Genomic DNA, 19,886 nt, shown 5'->3' with positions numbered 1-19,886 from the left:
GCCAGTAAGGCCCATGCAGAGCTTTCCATCCAGTCGCTTCTCTTTATCATCAGGGAAACTGAGATCAAACCACTTATGTGACATGTCACTCCAGCTCCCAGCGAGGAGCCTAGGGCTGGAGAATGTTCTCCAGGAACAGAGGTCCAGTCTGCTTTATGGTTACTTGAACTGTGAAAAACAGTTTTGACTTAAAAAAAAAAAAATGAGTGAACTGGGTTGGAATCCTTCGTAGTCCAACTCCCTGACTTTCTCAGGGAGCTTTTGGGCCCCTCCGCAATGGGATTTGCTTACACAATTTGATTTTCACACCTGTGCTCAGGGACAGGCCTGTCTGCTCACTGCCTGTACAAAAGCCAACACTAGAAGGCAAAGGGGACACAGAGACAAGGCCCCAGTCCCAGGAGGGGAACAAGGGCCTGTTCCCAGGAACCTCTAGTGTGATAGGGGTGATCTGGGTCCTCAACCCTAAATCCCATGATGTCTCCTCTCCTGTTCGTGCCGCAGGGTTAGGCACCGCAAAGATTCCACCCAACTCCTGCACAGGCAAAGCATACTTTAAAAATGTCTTATTACTCTTCCTACTTATAAAAAAAAAAAAAAAAAAAAGGACACAAGTATGTGGCTTACAAATAAAAAGCATAAAGAGAATAAAACCAAAATCCATGGGTATGAGAATGAAAGAAAAGAGTCAAGCAGGAGCACAGTTAAATCACAAACAACAGGGTAGGGGAAGCTGCAGCGGTGATTAAGCACAAAGATTGGCTATGAGCTTCCTGGCAGCCAAGGTAAAGCAGAAAATGAGCTCATTTGCTTGCTGTGAGGAAACCGACCAGATCATCAGGGAAACGTTCTTTCCCAGCTACAGAGGGTGTTTGCTGAGTAAGTCTTTCTAGAAGGGTCAGAGGACAGGCCAGTGGGAGGGGTCTCCGGGAGCAGGTTTCCCCACACACAGAAACACTGCTGCCTGCACTGCTGCTTCCCCATCAAGCTTCCTCTGCAAGAGGGAGTCTCGCGACTGAGTCACTTTGTGAAGGTTGTTCAGAGGCCTGCAGGCCAGAGCCTCAGCAGGGATTTGCTGTGGGCCTAGCTGTGACAGAGAGGAGTGCCCACCCCAAGCTCACCCTTCTGGGACATGACGAGCTGGTCTGGGCTGTGGACTTTGTGCAACAGCAGGGAGGCATGCTTGACTTTCTGGCCCTGCCAGTACCGTGGGGCAGGTGCTTCCTGCAAACAGCCGAAGTGGGTCCGTGCTCTTCACTCTTTTGTCCACCAAGTGCTTTCCAGCCCCTGCTTGGGCCAGGCCCTGGGAGTGCTGTGGGTACACTGGGCACATAACAGGCACGGTGCCTACTGTGACGGCTGCCACCCAGAAAATTACCAGGTGCTGCAGGAGCCTGAAGGGAGACAGGGGCTATCAGGGAAGGCTAGTATTGTGGAGGTGGTATTGTTGGGGGTGGGTTTAAAGAAAAAAGAGAAGTTAGCTCAGTGGAAAAGGAGGGCAAGGACACCAGATGGCAAGAACAGCATGTTCCCAGGCCTAGAGCGAGGACGCTGTGCTGAGTTCAGGGACAGTGAAGGAAGGAGGGGCTATTGGATGAAGTGGCCGGGGAGGGAGGGCCAGGCCAAGCGGGCTGTGCACATCTCACCACACAGTGTGGTCCCTGTCCTAGAAGCCAGGTTGCAGGCAGGGACAGGCAAAGCTAGTATTGATGTGGGACTGGGGAGAGGACAGAGTCCACCTCGTTTTTGCCTGCAATGAAGGGCCTCCCTGCCTGTGTGTGGGGGAGAGGGGACAGGATTTTGGCAGGATTATCCTCCCTTTCTCCCAACCTGTGTGGCATGGCTGCTACCTGGAGCTGCAAGGCAGAGACAGGCACCTCAGCAGGACCAGAAATCATACTGAGGATGCTGTTGCACACTCTCCGTCAGCAGGGCCATTCTCCCCATTTTACAGGTGGGAAAACTGACCCCAAGATGACTGGCTGAAAACCATGTGGCTCCTCAGCCAGCCCAGGCTTGAATGAGATGGCTGGGGTTGCCCACTCTGGGGCATCCCCTCACTGGCCTAGGCCTTTTTAGCCAGTCCAGCCTGTACCCCTGCCACATTCACCCTGAGGCCATGGGGAGGCCTTCAAGACAGGAGCCACATCTCAGGTGGCCCTCTCCCTAGAGCAGTAAGAGCCACTGATCCCCCAGTAGCATCCTGTAGCCACCTGGGTATTCTCTGATGTGAAACATTTCCTCCTGGACCACCCTTCCTGCCCTCCAATCCCCTTTCCAGGCCCCAGGCCAGTGTGGGCCCCAGAAAACTATAGTTCCGGCTTCAGCAGCAGGGAGAAGCTGTGAGGCCCCTGGAGTGGGAGGCAGGACAACTTTCTAGTGACCACGGCCTCATGCCACCACCCCTGCCCACTGATACTCGCAGCGTTCCCCTGTCTGATTCCTCCAGTCGTATTGTTCCCCCTGCTCTGCCATCAAAGCTTCCACTGCTTCCTTCAATAGGGTCCCCCCGCCCAGCATGCCCTTAGCCCCTCAGGCAGAGAGAACAGCAGAGGCAAAAGTCCTAGGTCACGTTTGCACAGTGGAAGCAGCCTATGTGTCTGGAACCCAGAAAGTGAGGGGCACACTTGGGGTGTGAGGAGAGCTGGAGAGAGGCCATAGGAAGGATTTTTGTCTGGTCCCAAGAGCAATGGATGGAAGATGTCATTTGTAGGGATTTAGGCAGGGAGTGGTGAGCAGTTCTGCTCTGTGGAAAGATCACTCTGGAAGGCAGTGAGGGAGGCAAGAAGACACAACAAGGGTCAGTTGCAGGTGTGCAGGTGGGAGAGGGTTGTCTGGGCTGAAGATCTCTCAGAGCCCCTTCTCCAGGAATTTCTCTCTGACGCCATACCCTACCCAGATTCAATGGGAGGGTAGAGCAAGTGGTCACCATGAGATGAAATTGGAGGATTCCAGAGATGCCTGGCCCAGATGAAGGTAAACTTGGGCACTCACGAACATAGGAACTGGATTACTAAGCTGTGTGCCCCCAGATCCTGGCTCAGGGTGTTGTGTTTATCTGCTGAATCAATGGATGGGTGGATGAATGGATGGATGGATAAACAGACAGATTGTTGAAAGGATGGATAGATGGTAAGATAGATGAGTAAGTAAAAGCATGGTTGGAAATGAATGAGTGGGTGGGTGGGTGGATGGATGGAAGGGTGGAGGGACAGATAATTGAAGAGATGGATGGATGGTAGGGTGGATAGGTGGATTAATGGATGGATGGATGGTAGAGGGAAGGACATATAGATGGACAGATGGATGGATAGATGGATGGATGGATGATTGGGTGAACAGACGGTTAGATGGTGAATGGGTGGGTGAATGGATGGATGGATGGTTGGAGGAATGGATGGATGGTAGGATGGATGGATGAGTGGTACATAGATAGAGGGGTGGATGACATCCTCACTTAGATGTGGGCTGTAGCTGCCCTAGAGCACTTTCTACTTCTGAAGGTCCTGACAAGAGCTTTGGAGCCACATCCCTTTACTTTTCTTCTGACCCTCCTGAACACTGAAATGCACTCAATCCTTCCTGACTTCTCAGAGCCCCTTTGCTCCAAAGTCAATTCTTAATTTTCCTTTCCCAAACTATCATACATTTGACTCCCCATAATGCCATCCCTAACCAAATCTGTCTCTTAGCTGTGTCGGTTGAGAGGCCCAAGAAGTTCCCTTCCCACCAGCTTTCCCCTCCTTTGGGCTGCCTAGGGTCCCAGCTGTTCCCTGGAGCAGAGGCTCATAAAGATATTTAGAGGCTGGCAGCTCACTGGTTTCCAACATGGGCTTTATTGTCCCGGCCCCTCCCACAGGGCCCATTCTGCACCCCTGTTGCAGATGCAGGAAATACATCTCAACAACAGATGGTGTGTCTACTCAAAACAGGTTGGGGACAATGTAATCAGTGTGGACACCATCAATCAGCCCCTCCCCATTGTTGTGGACGAACCAGCAGGCGACCTTCGTGCCAGTGTTGGTGTCCTTTCTGTAGTCTTTCTGGGAGCCCCTGGGGGAAAGGAGAGAGAGGCTGTAATACACAGGATGGGCAAGATGGCTGCTATAGCCACTGACCAGAGGTTGAAAAAGGGTGTGAAGTTAGCAATTCTAAGAGCCCAGAATTCTTCAGTCAAGACTGAGGTCATAGGATTTCTCTTCTCATGAGGCCAAGCTGGGGTTTTTCCCTCAAATGGAAATAAGAGTACCCCATAGAAGACAAGAGCCCACCAGGAAAACGTGCCTGGGCAGAGTGACAGTGTCAGAGGAACCCTCTCACCTGGTGACAGTCAGCCGATGGTTCTTCACCACCATGGTGGCATCTGGCTTTGTGGGGTCAGAGCCTGGGTGGATGTCAGAGACTTTAAAGTCGAAGGGGTGGAAGAATTGCCCTGGGAATGAACATGTTCATACTGTCAGCCCCTGGCCATTGCCATGGGTAACCTGGCCATTGACATTTCAGGGCTGATGCAAAGGCTGAATAGGGTGTCGTGAGCTGGGTACAGAGTGCCTAAGGAGGCCATGTGCACGTCTTTCCCTTGATGCTATCTGCCCTGAACAGCCTGCAGTCTGAACATTGCATACCCAGCAGCCCATGTGTCTGCGCTGACATCCGGTGACTGTCCATGACATAGAAGCCTAGAAAGTCCTGGTGGATGGGATGTTTCTTCCACACCTGGTGCAGGACGACTACAAAGGTAATCCCATCTCCAAAGGAGACCATCATGTTCTTCTTCCTGTTGATGGTCATGGACAGCCTACGAGAGGAGAGGTCAGCAGGTGGCTGTGAGGCCCAGTGGCCATAACACTGAGCATGTGAATCAAGGGTGTCTTGGCAGGGCCTTCCCCGCACATGGCACCTGAGAGCCCATGGACTCCAGAAACTATCTCAGGAGTGTTGGAAAGAGGATGCCTCATGCATGGTGTGTATGTCTCCACTCAGTGGATCCTTGCTCTTTAGTAAGCAGCAGTCCAGAGGCCTGGGGTCCAGCCCTAGCTCAGTCACTGACGTCCTGTGTGACCTCGGGCAGGTCCCACCCCTCTGTGGGCCTCAAATGGAAGTAGCACTCCTGCCCTGCCACTGGGCTGCAGGGCATCTGAGGACACAGGAGGGGCTGGAGAGTTTGAGGACTCACAGTTCAGCCATGAGAGATGCCAAAGGGGATTATTGTCATTACCACCTAACACTTTCCCCCAACCAGCCCTTCCCTCGAGCTCAGGCCTTTGAGCTGTCCAGCTACCATTCTGGCTCTGATAGGGCCCCAGAGGTTGGTTACCCTCCCCTGTGGCAGGGCACTGAACTCTGAGGCAGCCAGTCTTTCCTGGGATTTGTCCAAATCCCTCAAGAGCCTCCTTAGACCCTAAGGCTCTGGCAGCCTTTGTGGACCTATTAGGGGACCTTACCCATCCTGTGTGATGGTGACTGTGTCCAGCCAGCTGAAAGTGCTGGGCACAGCTCCACTCCACAAGGTGATCTTCTCCGTTGTCACCTCAATCTGGAGGTCCATCTGAGCGTTGGTAATGCCCAGTTTTCCAAAGTAAGTCTTTCTGGTCTCAAAGGCAGGGCTGCCTCCCTTGTCACCAATGATCTGCCCATTAACTGTGAGGCCTACCAGAGGGGCAGGCAGGGAGAGAGACCAGCAAGAACTTCTGAGTCCAGGCTGGCCATTTGGGGTGTGCCTTCCCCTTTATCCAGACCTGCTGAGAGGGAGCAGAGTGGGAAGCCCAAGGAGAGACCAGGACTTCAGAGCCCAACTTTGTTTGTTCCTAAACAATCTAAGTTTGGATCCTGCTGGGACACTGTGGATCTGCCTTTTGCCTGGGCGAGGGAGTAGTGTTCAGAGAAAACCTATTCCCCAGACACAGACTGGGTCCTGCCCCCAGGCCCAGGCTGCCCATTCACTCTAACCATTTCTCCAACAGCACTGACACCTGGGGACTTAGCCTGTGGCCCTGGGCAGCTCCCCATGCCAGGGAGTGCTCTGTATATGAAGATGGATGAGGTCCTGGGCAGAGTGAGGACTTGGTCCATGTGCCCCCTTGGGACTCCTGGCTCTCTTGGGAATAACCCATGGCCCCAGCCCTAGCCTGCAGCCCCCACCTGTGTCTGGGTCCTGAATGAGGCGTAGCACTGTGCCTGGGTCTTCATCAATGTTGAAGCAGAGGGCATCGTCTTTCTCAGGAACTTGGATGATGAAGTGGGGGTCCCCATCCACTAGGGGGACATCAGAAAAGGGGCTAGTTCCTGGGGCCTCTTACTACACCTGGGGCCTCCACAGCCTCTTGGCCCCCATGGGCTGGACTCCTAGACAGGCAGGAGCACTGTGCCCAGGACCCTGACCCTTGCCCCCATGGAGGAGCCAGGGAACTCACCGTAGTAGTAGGGTGTTTGAGGAGGCTGGTAACTGGCTTTGGCTGCAAAGGGGGATAGGGCTGAGCTAAGAAAGCAGCCCTAGGAAGGCTCCAGGACCCCCGCCCAGAGATTGGCTCGCACCCCTCCCCTTCCTTTCCCTAATGCTCTCCCCCCACCCAATCTTCTCTGCCTGTCCCAGGGTGCTGATTCAGGAAAGACCACAAACAGGATCAGGGCAGGGTCAAGCTCTGGGCCATGGGCAGGGAGGGTGGCAGCAGCCACTGTGTACTCACTGAAGAAGGCTCTAGAGGCGGTGACAGAGGTGGCTGAAAGAAGCCAAAGGGCAGTCGTGAGCAGACTCTAGGGATTCCCTCTCCCAACCCTATGCCTTCTGCCTGTGTTGGGGCTACTGGTGCATTTCCCAGTGGGGCCCCGACTCTAGCAGATAGAAGTAGAGATGTGACCCCAAAGCTTAGGCTTCAGAAATGGGGGCATGCCCAGGGAACTTCTTTATAGAGCTGGTGGCAATAGGATTGTAATTTACATGCTAGGGGCAGGGCATTTTGATGCATCTAAGATGCAAGCCATTAAGTCATCAGCTTCTCTCTCTTGAGTAATGCTCACAGCAGACATCTGTCCCCACCCCTGGACTCTGCATCCCCCAGCAGAGGTGAGTGAGGCTCACAGCTGACTGTTGCTCCTTGGTAGTAAAACACCCACCTACATGCACATGCACACACAGGCACATGTATGTATGTGCATGCACACACAGGCATGTGTGTGCACGGGGCACATGTATGTACGCACATGTGCACACGGGCACGTGTGTGCACATGCACACACAGGAACATGCACAAACACAGACACACATGCACATTTGTCAGGGCAGTTCTGGGGGGAAAGTGACGACCTGTCCAAATGTGCTCACCTTATAGATGGAGGCTGGTCAGGCCAACCGGGGCTGGGGAGGCCCTGCCCAGTGGTGGGGGCTCTTGGGAATGAGGTTCCAGTTTTAGGGGGGTACAGAGCGCTGTGATCCCCAGCAATCCCTAGCATGGGCCCTGGCCTACATCCCAGCTCAACCACCTACTAAATCCCTGAGCAAATAGACTTAACCGCTCTGTGTCTCAGTTTCCTCACTGTAAAGTGGGAATGGTAAAAGGACCCTCTTGGAGGGTCACTGCGGAGTTTGTGGCTGATGTGCAGGTCACAGAACACTCTCATTCTGATAGTCTCTCCTTGGGCAGGGAAAGCCACCCCCAATCAGCTGACAAGGGCTCTGAGGTGCAGAGAGGGGCAGAGTTATGGCTGGGCAGTGGAGCTGGACCTGAGCCCAGGTATCCTGAGGCCCCTCTGGGGTGTGTGTCCCAGCTGGCTTGGAAAGGCCTCCTCGGTGCCCTTGCGTCTCTCCTCCATGATGCCCCCCAACAACTGGCTCCAGCTTACCTTCTGCATCCGTTGGTGTCGCGAGAGAGAAAGAGGAGAAATGAGTTAAAAGCCATAGACTACAGGTGTCAGGGCCAATGCAACCAATGGCAGTGGCCTGAGCGGGGCCCAGGGCTTGCTGCCTGGCCAACCAGCCTCCCGGCAGCCAGCTGTGCCCCACTGCGTGTCCCTGGAAGCAGGAACTCCTGTGAGCCAGAGGCCTAGCCTGGCCTACACCAGCTCCTTGCCCCCTGTGCCCCCCCCACACCACCCCCTGCACATGCCCTGTGCCCAGCTGCAGTGAGCATGTGGGACCTCTATTGAGTAGGGTGGTCTGGGGTCTGGCTGAGTTGAACTGGGTCCCAGCCTCCAGCTCCCAGGGCCTATTCCTCTCACAATCCCCAGGTGCCTGGTAGCCTGCTCCAGGCTGGGAGTGCTTCCTCTTGTCCACCTAAGCCCTTGCATGCTGCAGCCTAAGCCCTCTTCCTTGAAATGACCCCAGGGCATTGTGCCCCCTTACATCCTTTAGAGATGCAGTGGCTTCTATTCACCCCACACTCCACTGTCCACGCTGATGGCTTCATTCTCTCCAGACAACCTTCCCCAGCCCTTGCCCAGTTTTTCTCTGGGTGCCCCTGAACCTGCCCCTCTTTGGCAGCTCTGGTTCTCCCCATGCCTGGCCCTTTCCTCTGCTGAGCACCCGGGCCCAGGGTCCTAGGGGGAGGCCTCCAGGTTCTGGCTTCTACTCTCTGTGCCCACCTTCCCCAGGTTTGTCGGCAATGTCCTCATTGTCCTCAGGCTTGGTCACCACCATGGAGGTCAGCGGAGTCACAAAGTGGTACTTGAGGGACAGGTCCAGGGCCTGGGCTGTGAGCTTCTCCTTCTCCTCGCCATGGGCATTCTTGCTGTGATGATTGCGGGTCAGGAGGGCCAGCCCAGAGAACAGCTCCCTGCCTGCCTCCCCCGCACTGGCTCCTAGAATGAGATCAGGAGCCCCAGGGGCAGCCAGGGGCCCCCTCTACCTCTCCCATTGTGGGGGCCCCCAAGGTGGAGCCCACTGGGGCTCAGAAAAGACTGGTTCACCAGCTCCCTGGGGCCTGTGGACAAGCCCTGCTTCTTCCCTGGGCCTTAGTTTCCCCACCTATGAAGTACAAGGGGCTACAACAGTCACTCATGACAGCGTCTGCATGCTGGGTGCTCAGCACACGCCAGATCCCACCTAAGTGAACACTGACATGGCCCTCTTGAGAGGGCGCAGCTCTGTCCTCTGGGGGCTGGGAGCTGGGAGCTGGGGTTCCAGCCCTCAGTTCTGCTCTGCCTTGCCATCCATGGGCTGTGCTGGGTGGGGGAGCAGGGTGCTGAGGCCCTCCCCTGCCCTCGAGGCACCCCCAGGCTGCTGGCATGGTGCTTGCCCACCTGCGCCTTGACAGCCAGGGAGTGGGGACACAGATTCCTTATAGATGGCTCTGCAAACAGTTCCCGGGGGTGGGCCAAGAAGAGGGCAGGACAGCTGGGACTAGGTGCGTGGGTGCCCTTCCCTGGGGTGTGGCTGAGTCTACCTCCTCTCGGGTTCCCTCAGAGCACAGCCAGCACAGGTGCAGGCACAGGTGGGCTCTGTGGCAGGGTGGGGCCTGGCTCACCGTTTCTCCAGCAGCTGCTCGATGGTAAGGTAGGCCCAGAGCCGCTCAATGTAATTCCCAAAAATGTAATCCTGCTCCTGCAGAGCCGCCTCCATCTCCTTCATGTCCACCTCCTCCGTGAAGGTCAGGTCGTTGATGGCCTGGGGCATTGGTGGGAGGAGATGAGAGGCTGGAGGCCTGGAGCCACATGGGCCAAGTTTGGAGCCACCACTCCTGGGCTGTCAGCCAAGAGGCTGGAGCCCTATTGGTGCTGGTCCCCTGCCCCAGCACACTTCCAGGCCCCAGCCCCGCTCACCCCATGGCCCTTCACATCGGCCTTAAAACTGTTCAGGTGCTCGTCCACCAGGCGCCCGGCCACCACGATCTCAGAGCCATCGTAGAAGTGCTGGTAACTGTTCTGGGTGAGGTCCAGGATGGCATTCTCAGGGTACTTCACCTCCACGCCTGTCAGCAGTGGGTTGGCCACCTCTTCGTAGAAGCCCTGGAGTTCAGATGGCAGGGAGGGGTCGTGTCAGGCCGCAGGGCAGGCATGGAGAGGCCAGGGTGGGTGGGCTCCCACTGACGCTGCCACATGTCGTCAGTTCCCCAGGCTGGGCCAGTCCTGGGTCCTGATTTTCACTTCTACCTGGCTGCCCTGACTGTGCCCTTCGGTCTGCAGGAGCCCTTCCTGCCCCTCACCTACCCCAGGGAGACACTAGGGAGAATAGAAAGAAAGAAACAGAGTTCTTGGCACAGAAAATATTTAACCACTTCGGTACCAGCTGTCGACTATAGTCGACAGCCACAGATGAACGCGCACAGCAACTTTAGCCGACAGCTGTGATATGACTTTTCTAATTTTTCATTTATCAAAATAAAATTGTGAACATTTAAAAATAACGTACTGGCCGGGCGCGGTGGCTCACGCCTGTAATCCTAGCTCTCTGGGAGGCCGAGGTGGGCGGATTGCTCAAGGTCAGGAGTTCAAAACCAGCCTAAGCAAGAGCGAGACCCCGTCTCTACTATAAATAGAAAGAAACTAATTGGCCAACTGATATATATATAAAAAATTAGCCGGGCATGGTGGTGCATGCCTGTAGTCCCAGCTACTCGGGAGGCTGAGACAGAAGGATCGCTCGAGCCCAGGAGTTTGAGGTTGCTGTGAGCTAGGCTGACGCCACGGCACTCACACTAGCCTGGGCAACAAAGCGAGACTCTGTCTCAAAAAAAAAAAAAAAAAATAACGTACTGAAAACATATATGTATATGTTACCTATTCTGATTTATATTACAAGTAAAGCTGCCTGTAAAGGAAAACAAGCTTTCAGTGCTTTCAAGCTTTCCTCATCACACAAGAGCAAAACGGACTCGTCGTCAATGCACAGAACACACCACCGTGCGGACTGTGAGTGCCGGCTGTGGGCACGGTTTCGTGGCCGGTGAGCGCCATACCGAAGTGGTTAAGCAATGTCTGTTGGAACGAAAGGAAGGAGAAAAGGTAGAGAGGAAGATGAGAAGGCAATGTGGGCAGGAGAGCGGCAATCAGGAGATGGGGGAAGGCGTGGGGGGCTCTGCAGGGGTCCAGGTGCCACTACCTGCCAGACTCAGCAAACAAATGATGGGGCGTGCTGTCAAATTGAATGTCATAAACAACGAATATTTTCTTAGTATATCTGTTATGGGTTGGATTGTGTACTCCTAAAATTTAACCCTTTTTGGAGATAAGGTATTCAAAATAAAGTCATTAGGGTGAGCTCTAATCCAAGATGACAGGTGTCCTTATAAAAAAGGGAACTTGGACACAGACACACAGAGGGAAGATTTATGAAGACACAGGGAGAAAATGACCATCGACAAGCCAAGGAAGGAGGCCTAGAGCAGTTCCTTCCATGCTAGGCCTTTTACATACCCTCCAAAGGAACCAACCCACTAACACATTGATCTTGGACTTCCAGCCTCTTGAACTGGGAGACGACACATTTCCACTGTTGAAGCCACTCAGGCTGTGGTACTTTCTTATGGCAACCCCAGGAAACTAACAAAATGTCCCATGCAATATTTGGGACATGCTTACACTGAAAAAATAATTCATTGTTAATCAGACATTTATATCTAACCATATGTCCTGCATTTGATGTGACAATCCTACTGAAGAAGCAGGTCTGTTCTATATGGCCTGAGGACAAAATTGGAACCATTGTTGACAGGTAAGAGGTAGTTACAGTAGATTTCAACACAAGAGGAGGCTTTTCCTAATAACTGAAATTGTCCCATGGTGAAACAGCGGCTTGAGGACATAGTGAGCTTCTCATTCCTGGAAGTGTGCAAGCCAAGGCATACCTGCAACTGCAAATCGGCATCAGAATCCTCATAAATGCGTCGGGCAAACCCATGGTTCTCCAGGGCCATAGCGTCCAGCAAGTTATAATTCAGATTGTTGCCAAAGCCCAGGTTATACAAGGGGAACTTGCCCCTGATGGCATTTCGCACATTCTCTTGGATTGTTTCGGGATTTGTCACACCTGTAGGAGAAGCGGGTGTTCATGCTCCAGCCAGAGCCCTGGGGACTGTCTGGGCCGGCTCTGTCTGGAGAGAACTGACCCCTGCACATGCAGAGCTGGGGAAGTCTTGGCCGCAGGCTCTTGTCAGGGCAAATGGTGGGGTGCCTTGGCAGAGGGAGGCAAGGCCCTGCCCTCAAAGGGCTCACACGCTATGGGGGACCCTGGAATGAACTGCTCAAGGTTTTCCAGTGAGCCAGCCACAGCGGCAGGAGCAGTGGCCAGGCGCCCCTGCTATAGTGCAGAATTACACCCGCCCTCCTCACCAATATTGGCTTCCCCATCAGTCAGCATGATGACAATGGAGGTGCTCCTCTCCGGGACTCTGTGCTCCTCCCAGGCCATGTTCAACATACCGATGCCCCTCAGCAGCCCATCGTTGAGGTTGGTCACTGGGACACAAACAGACAGCACTGTGGGAGGGTGTCCTCAGGATGCCAGGGTGCAGGGAGGCTGGGGTGGAGGAGGCCAGGAGCGCAGGCCCTGCCCACGTGCCCAAGGACCCCATCTGCTTTAGCAAGCATGGACTGCATGGATCCGTGCTCAAACACAGGGGACTTACACTTTCAAATGGGGTGAAAGCACGTGGTAATTGTAAACACAATTTGAAAAACAGTCCAATGGACTCCCACCCCCTCTGGCTGGAGGAGATAGGACTGGTGTAGATGATTTTCCCTAAGAAATGGGGCCAAGAAGGGTTTGCTATGGCCTTAGCTTGCTGGGACTTGCTGGGCACTAGGAAATGGAAAGAATGGATTTCCCTGGACCACAGAGAAGCCACGTGGTCTCCTGTCTTCAAGCCTGAGGATTGCCCACTCCCACCTCTCCTCCCAGCTCAGTTCTGCAGGGCCTGAGACCAGCAGACCCACGAGGAAGAGGGAACCAGGGCACAGGGCAGGGAAGGGAGCTGCAAGGAGGAGCATCCACACCCTCTGCTCTTACTTCCTCTTTCCTCAATGGTCTTCACAAACGCCCTGGCCTCCTGCAGGTTCTCAGCAGTGGCCTGGACTAAGTGCTCTCTCCAGGTGGTCACGTCTCCACTGAACAGGATGAAATTGAGGTAGTCCTCTTCCTTCATATCATCTAGGATTTTGAGGAGGGCATCTCTTGTCTGGGAAAGAGAGAGACTAACAGACAAGGAGCGGGAGAAGCAGCAACAGAGATCGGCGGAGCCCATGCCCTACGTCCATGGGCTGAGCCAAGGCTTGCCACACAAGTGGGCAGAGGCCTTGAGCCTTCTTTTATCCCATCCCCTTTCTCCTCATTCCCTGCAAATATCAGCTTTTTGTACCTAACAAAAAAATCTCTTCTTCCCTCATTCCGAACCCCTGGCTCTGCCACTTGTGCTAAGGAGATACCTGGTGTATTTTCCGGCCAGCCATGGAGCCACTGACATCAATCACGAAGACCACGTTCTTAGGCACCACTGGGAGGCCTTGAGGTGCAAAGAAGTGCACGAAGTAGCCGTTGACTATCTGCAAAGGGGAGAGAGCCACGGAGGCCAGGCTGTATCCGTTTAGTAATACCACATTATCCGCTCTTATAGATAGAGGCCAGATATTCACCAACCTGAGAAAAAGATGTCCCTTTCCCAACCTCTAAGGGCCGCTGTACAAAGGCTCTGGGCCATTGGCTGCCCCATGTCACATAGGAAGATTCAGCCTTGGGCTGAGGATCCAGGGTGATGTCACTAGACATGGCTGTGGCCCTGCCCCACACCAGCCCTCACCCAACCAATATGATGATTCGGCCAGCCCAGGTACCTGTACACTGGCCGGAGACTCTCTGTTCACGTCATAGGTGATGGTGAAATCTCCATTGAGGAGGGAGTCTGTGCAGTTTGGGCATGAACGCTGCTGGTCTAAGCTGGGCCTGAAGGACACATGGCCCTGAGGGACAGAGACAGAGGACCTTGCTCAGCTTGGCCAGGCCCTGCCCCCAGGCAGACCTCAGCCTGGGGGAGCCCTCGGGTGGGCCCTGCAGAAGCCAGCAGCCCTACGTGTTGCTCCTCGGGCCTCGCCCTGGAAGTCCCGAATGCCTGAGGTGTGTTGTTTATTTGTTCATCCACCACCCACTGCCAATGGGGTGGCTGGAATAGCTGGGGCCTCGGGGACACTGGAGCCAACCACCCAGCACCAAAAGTGAAGTTTAGTTTAATCTTTCTCCCCTCGCCGTGGAATCAGTAGATCTGAATGACTCTTTCTGGCCTTGTTCTCCTAACCTGTAAAACAGGAATGATGACCCCTGCTCTGTCCACTTCCCAAGGTGGGATTGCCCCCGTGCCCTGGCGCAGCCAAGGGCCTAATTCCCCTGGCAGGGCCCCCGCAGCATCTTCACTCCGGAGGAGGAAGGTGGTGGCTACGGACTGATCTCCCCCCGCACACACATGCTTGCCTCGGCCAGCGGCCTGTGCTGCAGGCACCAGTGTTCCTGCCCCCACCCCAGGCTGAGAGGCATCTACACCACCTTTTTCCCTGAGAAGGACTTGGTGAGGGCACTGCCCAGGAGGTCATTGGTGATGAATGAGGCCTTGGCGTCCAGCATGCTGATACCTTGGGGCTCGAAGATGTCTATCTTGATCTGGAACAGTCAAAGTGAGGTGATGTCACTCAGTGGCAGTGCAGAGGCCAGCCTCCAGGGCAAGGCCTGCGGGGACTGAGGCACGTCTGTGATGATGTGGGGACCCTCTAGGGAAGCGCTGAGGGTCTGCCTGGGATCTCCCACCAGGAAATGACCACAGGGCTTGTAGAGGGTGTCCCAATTCCAGAGTGTTTCCCCCACCTGCCAGATTCTACCACTAAGGCATTGCCTTTGGCTTTCAGCGGTGAGATGCCCATGTACCCAGTTATGAGCACGGCAGAGGCAGCCTGTGGTGTTGTCCTGGGGGGCCCAGCCCCAGATCTGGGTCTGCCAAGTCCAGCCCAGCCTCATGCTTTCAGCCCCAACTGCTGTGATTCCTCCAAACCTCCTTAGCCAGGCCAGGGGCCAGAATTTTCTGTCGTTCACCCTTCTCGGAGCCTACCCCTGGGTTGGTGCAGGAGTTGCAGGAGTGCAGATTACCTCAAAGTGTTTGACCAGTTGCTTGGGCTGGACCTTGAGGTACATCTCGTACTTGCCCTTGTGCCTCTTCAGCAGCTCCTCGTAGGTCAACTCAAAGGTGACCTTGCTGCCCGCAGCCACATTGACTGAAACGGTGAACTTCTCCAGCTTCCTCCCAGAGGCCCTGAACCAGGAGCAAGATGGTGACCTCCAAAAACTGCATGAGCCCCTCCTTCCTCCGCCTTGGGTTCAAGTCCCAGACCTTTGGTTAGGGAAACCCCTAACCATTCTCCAACTCTACATGGAACAATATAAATCGGGCACAATTTGCTATAACAGTGATAAGAGCTGTTCTTGTTCATAGCTCTGAATGCCCTTGAAACCCAGATGTTCTCCCGAGGCCTGGGAGTCTACACTTACTTAACCAAACCAGCTGTCTTGCCCTGGGATACAGCCTTGTCATACTGCTTCTTGGCGACTTCCTTCTCCTTGACGTTCCCAGGGTAAGTAATGCCATCGATAGTCCTACAGGGAAAGAGAGTTTGTGGGGCGTCACACTGGGTCAGACTCTGTCCCTGAAGCCCAGAGCCAGCAACCATGGTGGCACCCACAAGGTGAAGTTCGTGATGAAGGCCGTCTTGGGCAGCTCCACGTCAAAGGAAACTTCCTTGGCCACGTCTGCACGGTTGACAGCCCTTGTGGTGACCACATTGTGAGCAAAGCGGGAGGTCACCTTGCTGTTGATTTTGGTGCTGTAGACCTCAATGCCATCAACCACCTGTGGGAGAGGTGGGCAGGGGTCAGAAGGCACGGTCACTGGGGAACCAGGTCTGCAACCTGTCCTCCTCCCTTCCAAACTCTCCTATGCACGTTCTGAAGCCCCTGACATCCCACCAGTCCCCACATTCCATGGGCCACCATCATCCTGGTGCTGGCTCTGCTTTGCACTCTGTTTACACAAAGCTGCAGCCAGTGAGACTTGGTCTACCCCCTCCCCTCCCCATAGCTCTAACCACACCCAGGTTTGCCCTGGAACAATCGCACCTGGCTCTTCCTGTTCATCCTTCACACCCCACGCTCCCTCACACACCCCACCTTCCTTCACACACACCCCACCCTCCCTCACACACACACCCCACCCTCCCTCAAACACACCCCACCCTCCCTCACACACACCACATTCTCCCTCACACACACCCCACTCTCCCTCACACACACCCCACCCTCCCTCACACACATCCCACCCTCCCTCACACACACCCCACCCTCCCTCACACACACCCCACCCTCCCTCACACACACCCCACCCTCCCTCACACAAACCCCACCCTCCCTCACACACACCCCACCCTCCCTCACACACACCCCACCCTCCCTCACACACACCCCACTCTCCCTCACACACACCCCACCCTCCCTCACACACACACCCCACCCTCCCTCACACACACCCCACCCTCCCTCACACACACCCCACTCTCCCTCACACACACCCCACTCTCCCTCACACACACACCCCACCCTCCCTCACACACACACCCCACCCTCCCTCACACACACCCCACCCTCCCTCACACACACCCCACTCTCCCTCACACACACACCCCACCCTCCCTCACACACACCCCACCCTCCCTCACACACACCCCACCCTCCCTCACACACACCCCACCCTCCCTCACACACACCCCACCCTCCCTCACACACACACCCCACCCTCCCTCACACACACCCCACTCTCCCTCACACACACCCCACCCTCCCTCACACACACCCCACTCTCCCTCACACACACCCCACTCTCCCTCACACACACCCCACCCTCCCTCACACACACCCCACCCTCCCTCACACACACCCCACGCTCCCTCACACACACACCCCACCCTCCCTCACACACACCCCACCCTCCCTCACACACACACCACCCTCCCTCACACAAACCCCACCCTCCCTCACACACACCCCACCCTCCCTCAAACACACCCCACCCTCCCTCACACACACCCCACCCTCCCTCACACACACACCCCACCCTCCCTCACACACACCCCACCCTCCCTCACACACACCCCACGCTCCCTCACACACACCCCACCCTCCCTCAAACACACCCCACCCTCCCTCACACACACCCCACCCTCCCTCACACACACACCCCACTCTCCCTCACACACACCCCACCCTCCCTCACACACACACCCCACCCTCCCTCACACACACCCCACCCTCCCTCACACACACCCCACGCTCCCTCACACACACCCCACCCTCCCTCAAACACACCCCACCCTCCCTCACACACACCCCACCCTCCCTCAAACACACCCCACCCTCCCTCACACACACCCCACCCTCCCTCACACACACACCCCACCCTCCCTCACACACACCCCACCCTCCCTCACACACACCCCACCCTCCCTCACACACACCCCACGCTCCCTCACACACACCCCACCCTCCCTCACACACACACCCCACCCTCCCTCACACACACCCCACTCTCCCTCACACACACCCCACCCTCCCTCACACACACCCCACTCTCCCTCACACACACCCCACGCTCCCTCACACACACCCCACCCTCCCTCACACACACCCCACCCTCCCTCACACACACCACAGTCTCCCTCACACACACCCCACTCTCCCTCACATACCCCACGCTCCCTCACACACACCCCACGCTCCCTCACACATGCTCCTTCACACACACACCCCGGCAGCCTCCTGTGTCCTTCGATAATTTCCAAAGTCTGTCTCTGAAACAGGAAGTTATTTCCTGTGCTAAGGGGTTCCTGGCCACCATGTTTCCCACAGTGCTTTGGACTCAGGGAGCTCTAGACAGATGTCTGGCTAAACAAGGGTATAAAGATGAGTGACAGGCACTGCTTCACTGTGTTCTCAGCCCTGCACACAGGGCCAGTGCCAAGAGATGCTCGATGTTTCTGGAAGAAAGGGATGCCTGGTGGGGCCCTCCTGGGCTGCATCCCATGATGGTGGGGGCCCATGAGGTTGGGGGGGCCGCGGTTCTGTGGTGCTCTTTCCCAGGGGTCTAGTGCTGTGTAGGAGTCTGCTGGGGCAGGAGGCTGTGAGCCGTTTGCCAGTTGTGAGGGACCTTTAGCAATTGGGCAACCAGCTCCATCCTCCCCTGCCCCACCTGGCCCCTTTCCCAGAGAAAGTTCTTACCCCTTCCGGGATGCTCCGTTTCTGCAAAAATAAAAACAAACAGGAGTCAGGCCTAGGCCAAGGCCACATGGCCTGGGAGCAGGCTGTGGCCTGGGACCAGGGTTCAGCAGCTCCCACCTCCACACACGCTTGAGGGCCCTCCCAGAGCGCATGTCAGAGCAGGAAGGACTCTGAATAGACGGGGAAGCTGAGGTCCAGAGAGGGGCAGTTCTCCACGTTACCCAGGGGAACAGGGCAGGGAGACCTGAACCCAGAGCCCTCTCTATGCCCCACATATCCACCTCATTCTGTCCCTCATCCTGCCTTTCCCTGGTCCCCCAGACCTCTTCAGCCTCCTCCCAGAACACCCCCACCCCACCCCACCCGCAGGGCTCAACTCAGCATGTTGTAGAGGCCTCTGCACTCGCCTAAGACTTGGACATTCACAACCCTCAGGAAGGCGAGCGGTTCCCGGTGCATTGCTCATTTGACAGGTAGGGAAACTGAGGTCCGGGGAGTTTTAAGAGCCTTGCCCAGGGCTAGACAGCAGGTTACCGTAGGCCTCAGCTGAGCCCAGTTCTCTCACTGCCTAGCCCTCTGCCTCCTCTCACCCTGCTGCCCACTGCACACTGAGGCCCAGATGGCGAAGAGGCGCAGACTCACCCCCCGCAGCCAGAAGGGGCTTCTCGGGAAGCCAGAGGCTGCCAAGCCGGAGAGCAGAGCCAAGACCAGGCAGGGCCACCAAGCAGATGCCATCGCTGAGCGCACAGACCAGGCACACACTCCTTATATGAGCTGGCCTGGTGTTTTCCAAGCGGGGTCAGTGACCTGAGTGGGAATAGGAGGGGCAGGGGCGGGAAGCTCCTCTGGGAAGCCAGGCATGGGCGGGGTAACGGTCCCCAGATGCATGTCTGAAGAGGCCCAGCAGGCACTGACACCTGGATGTGGGGAGAGGACTCCTCAGAGCTGCAGTCTCATTGTTCCCTGGCTCCTGGGACATCCAATGCATATGGTCATTTTCAGCACCTGTAGCCACTGACCGGCTGGGTGGCTGAGGCTGTTGCTCATTGGCTGCTGCCTGGTGTTGCCCGATGGCCCCTCCTCACAGGACTGCAGCTGCTGGCAGGGCTGCTCCCATCCTCCTGCTCCCAGACTACTGCCTTATCCCTAAGTGCTCGGGGTCTGGGGACAGGGACAACTCCAAATAGGGATTCTGAAGCTGCTCTAGAGCCCCAAGGGATGGCCGGAGACTTGGAGGGAAACAGAGTCATCTTCCAAAATTTAGAAATAGAAGAAATCTAAGAGATCTTCAGTTCATCTCACTTTTATTCTCCAGGAGGGCAAGATGAGGTCCCAGTTAGGCAAGGCCCCAGACCTGGGGCAGCCTTTGAGCTCAGCATTTGTGTTATTGATTTGGGGTCTCAAAGCCAGGCCTTGTCTGATCTGGGCCCTGTGGACCTCGTTGGTAGAGGGTGCTGGGCAGAAACCAGTAGGGCAAAAGCAGAAAGCCTGTGTAAAGGAGTGTGTGGAGGCCCATCCCCCTTCACGTGACGAGCTCCCCAAAGTGGGGGTTCTGCCTGTGATGTTGCATTTTAACTGGGCCCCAAGGCCAAGCCAAGGGAAGGAGCCCTGATGGGGCAGTTCCAGACATTCACATGAGAAGATGGAGGGGTGCCGT

General features: G+C 55.8%; 1 protein-coding gene across 1 annotated transcript; it reads right to left on the bottom strand.

Annotated features, from left to right (window-relative positions):
• Positions 1-3,817: 3,817 nt before the first annotated feature.
• Positions 3,818-18,991, bottom strand: ITIH3 (inter-alpha-trypsin inhibitor heavy chain 3). The gene is made up of 21 exons (XM_076008449.1): positions 18,872-18,991; positions 18,230-18,250; positions 15,646-15,812; positions 15,455-15,559; positions 15,056-15,218; positions 14,462-14,575; positions 13,759-13,884; positions 13,354-13,470; positions 12,938-13,106; positions 12,262-12,387; positions 11,778-11,959; positions 9,754-9,939; positions 9,459-9,598; positions 8,578-8,723; positions 6,687-6,719; positions 6,414-6,455; positions 6,142-6,255; positions 5,445-5,649; positions 4,626-4,798; positions 4,321-4,432; positions 3,818-4,053 (listed from the first exon to the last, which is right to left on the bottom strand). The coding sequence occupies exons 1-21, from the start codon at positions 18,962-18,964 to the stop codon at positions 3,924-3,926; spliced, it is 2,664 nt and encodes an 887-aa protein (XP_075864564.1). The 5' UTR covers positions 18,965-18,991; the 3' UTR covers positions 3,818-3,923.
• Between the last annotated feature and the right edge of the window lie 895 nt (positions 18,992-19,886).

The sequence above is a fragment of the Microcebus murinus genome, chromosome 1, assembly GCF_040939455.1.
Source record: "Microcebus murinus isolate Inina chromosome 1, M.murinus_Inina_mat1.0, whole genome shotgun sequence".
NCBI classification, from domain to species: Eukaryota; Metazoa; Chordata; class Mammalia; order Primates; family Cheirogaleidae; genus Microcebus; species Microcebus murinus.
The sequence above is the reverse complement of the archived record's forward strand: the minus strand, read 5'-3'. Positions and strand labels throughout refer to the sequence as shown.

Excerpts from the sequence above, each read along its gene's own strand:
- ITIH3 (XM_076008449.1), bottom strand. The coding sequence starts at position 18,964 with ATGGCATCTGCTTGGTGGCCCTGCCTGGTCTTGGCTCTGCTCTCCGGC. Across the intron at positions 18,251-18,871 it reads GCCCCTTCTGGCTGCGGGGG|AAACGGAGCATCCCGGAAGG; the intron begins GTGAGTCTGCGC and ends TTATTTTTGCAG. Across the intron at positions 4,054-4,320 it reads CATCGGCTGACTGTCACCAG|GGGCTCCCAGAAAGACTACA; the intron begins GTGAGAGGGTTC and ends CCTTTCCCCCAG.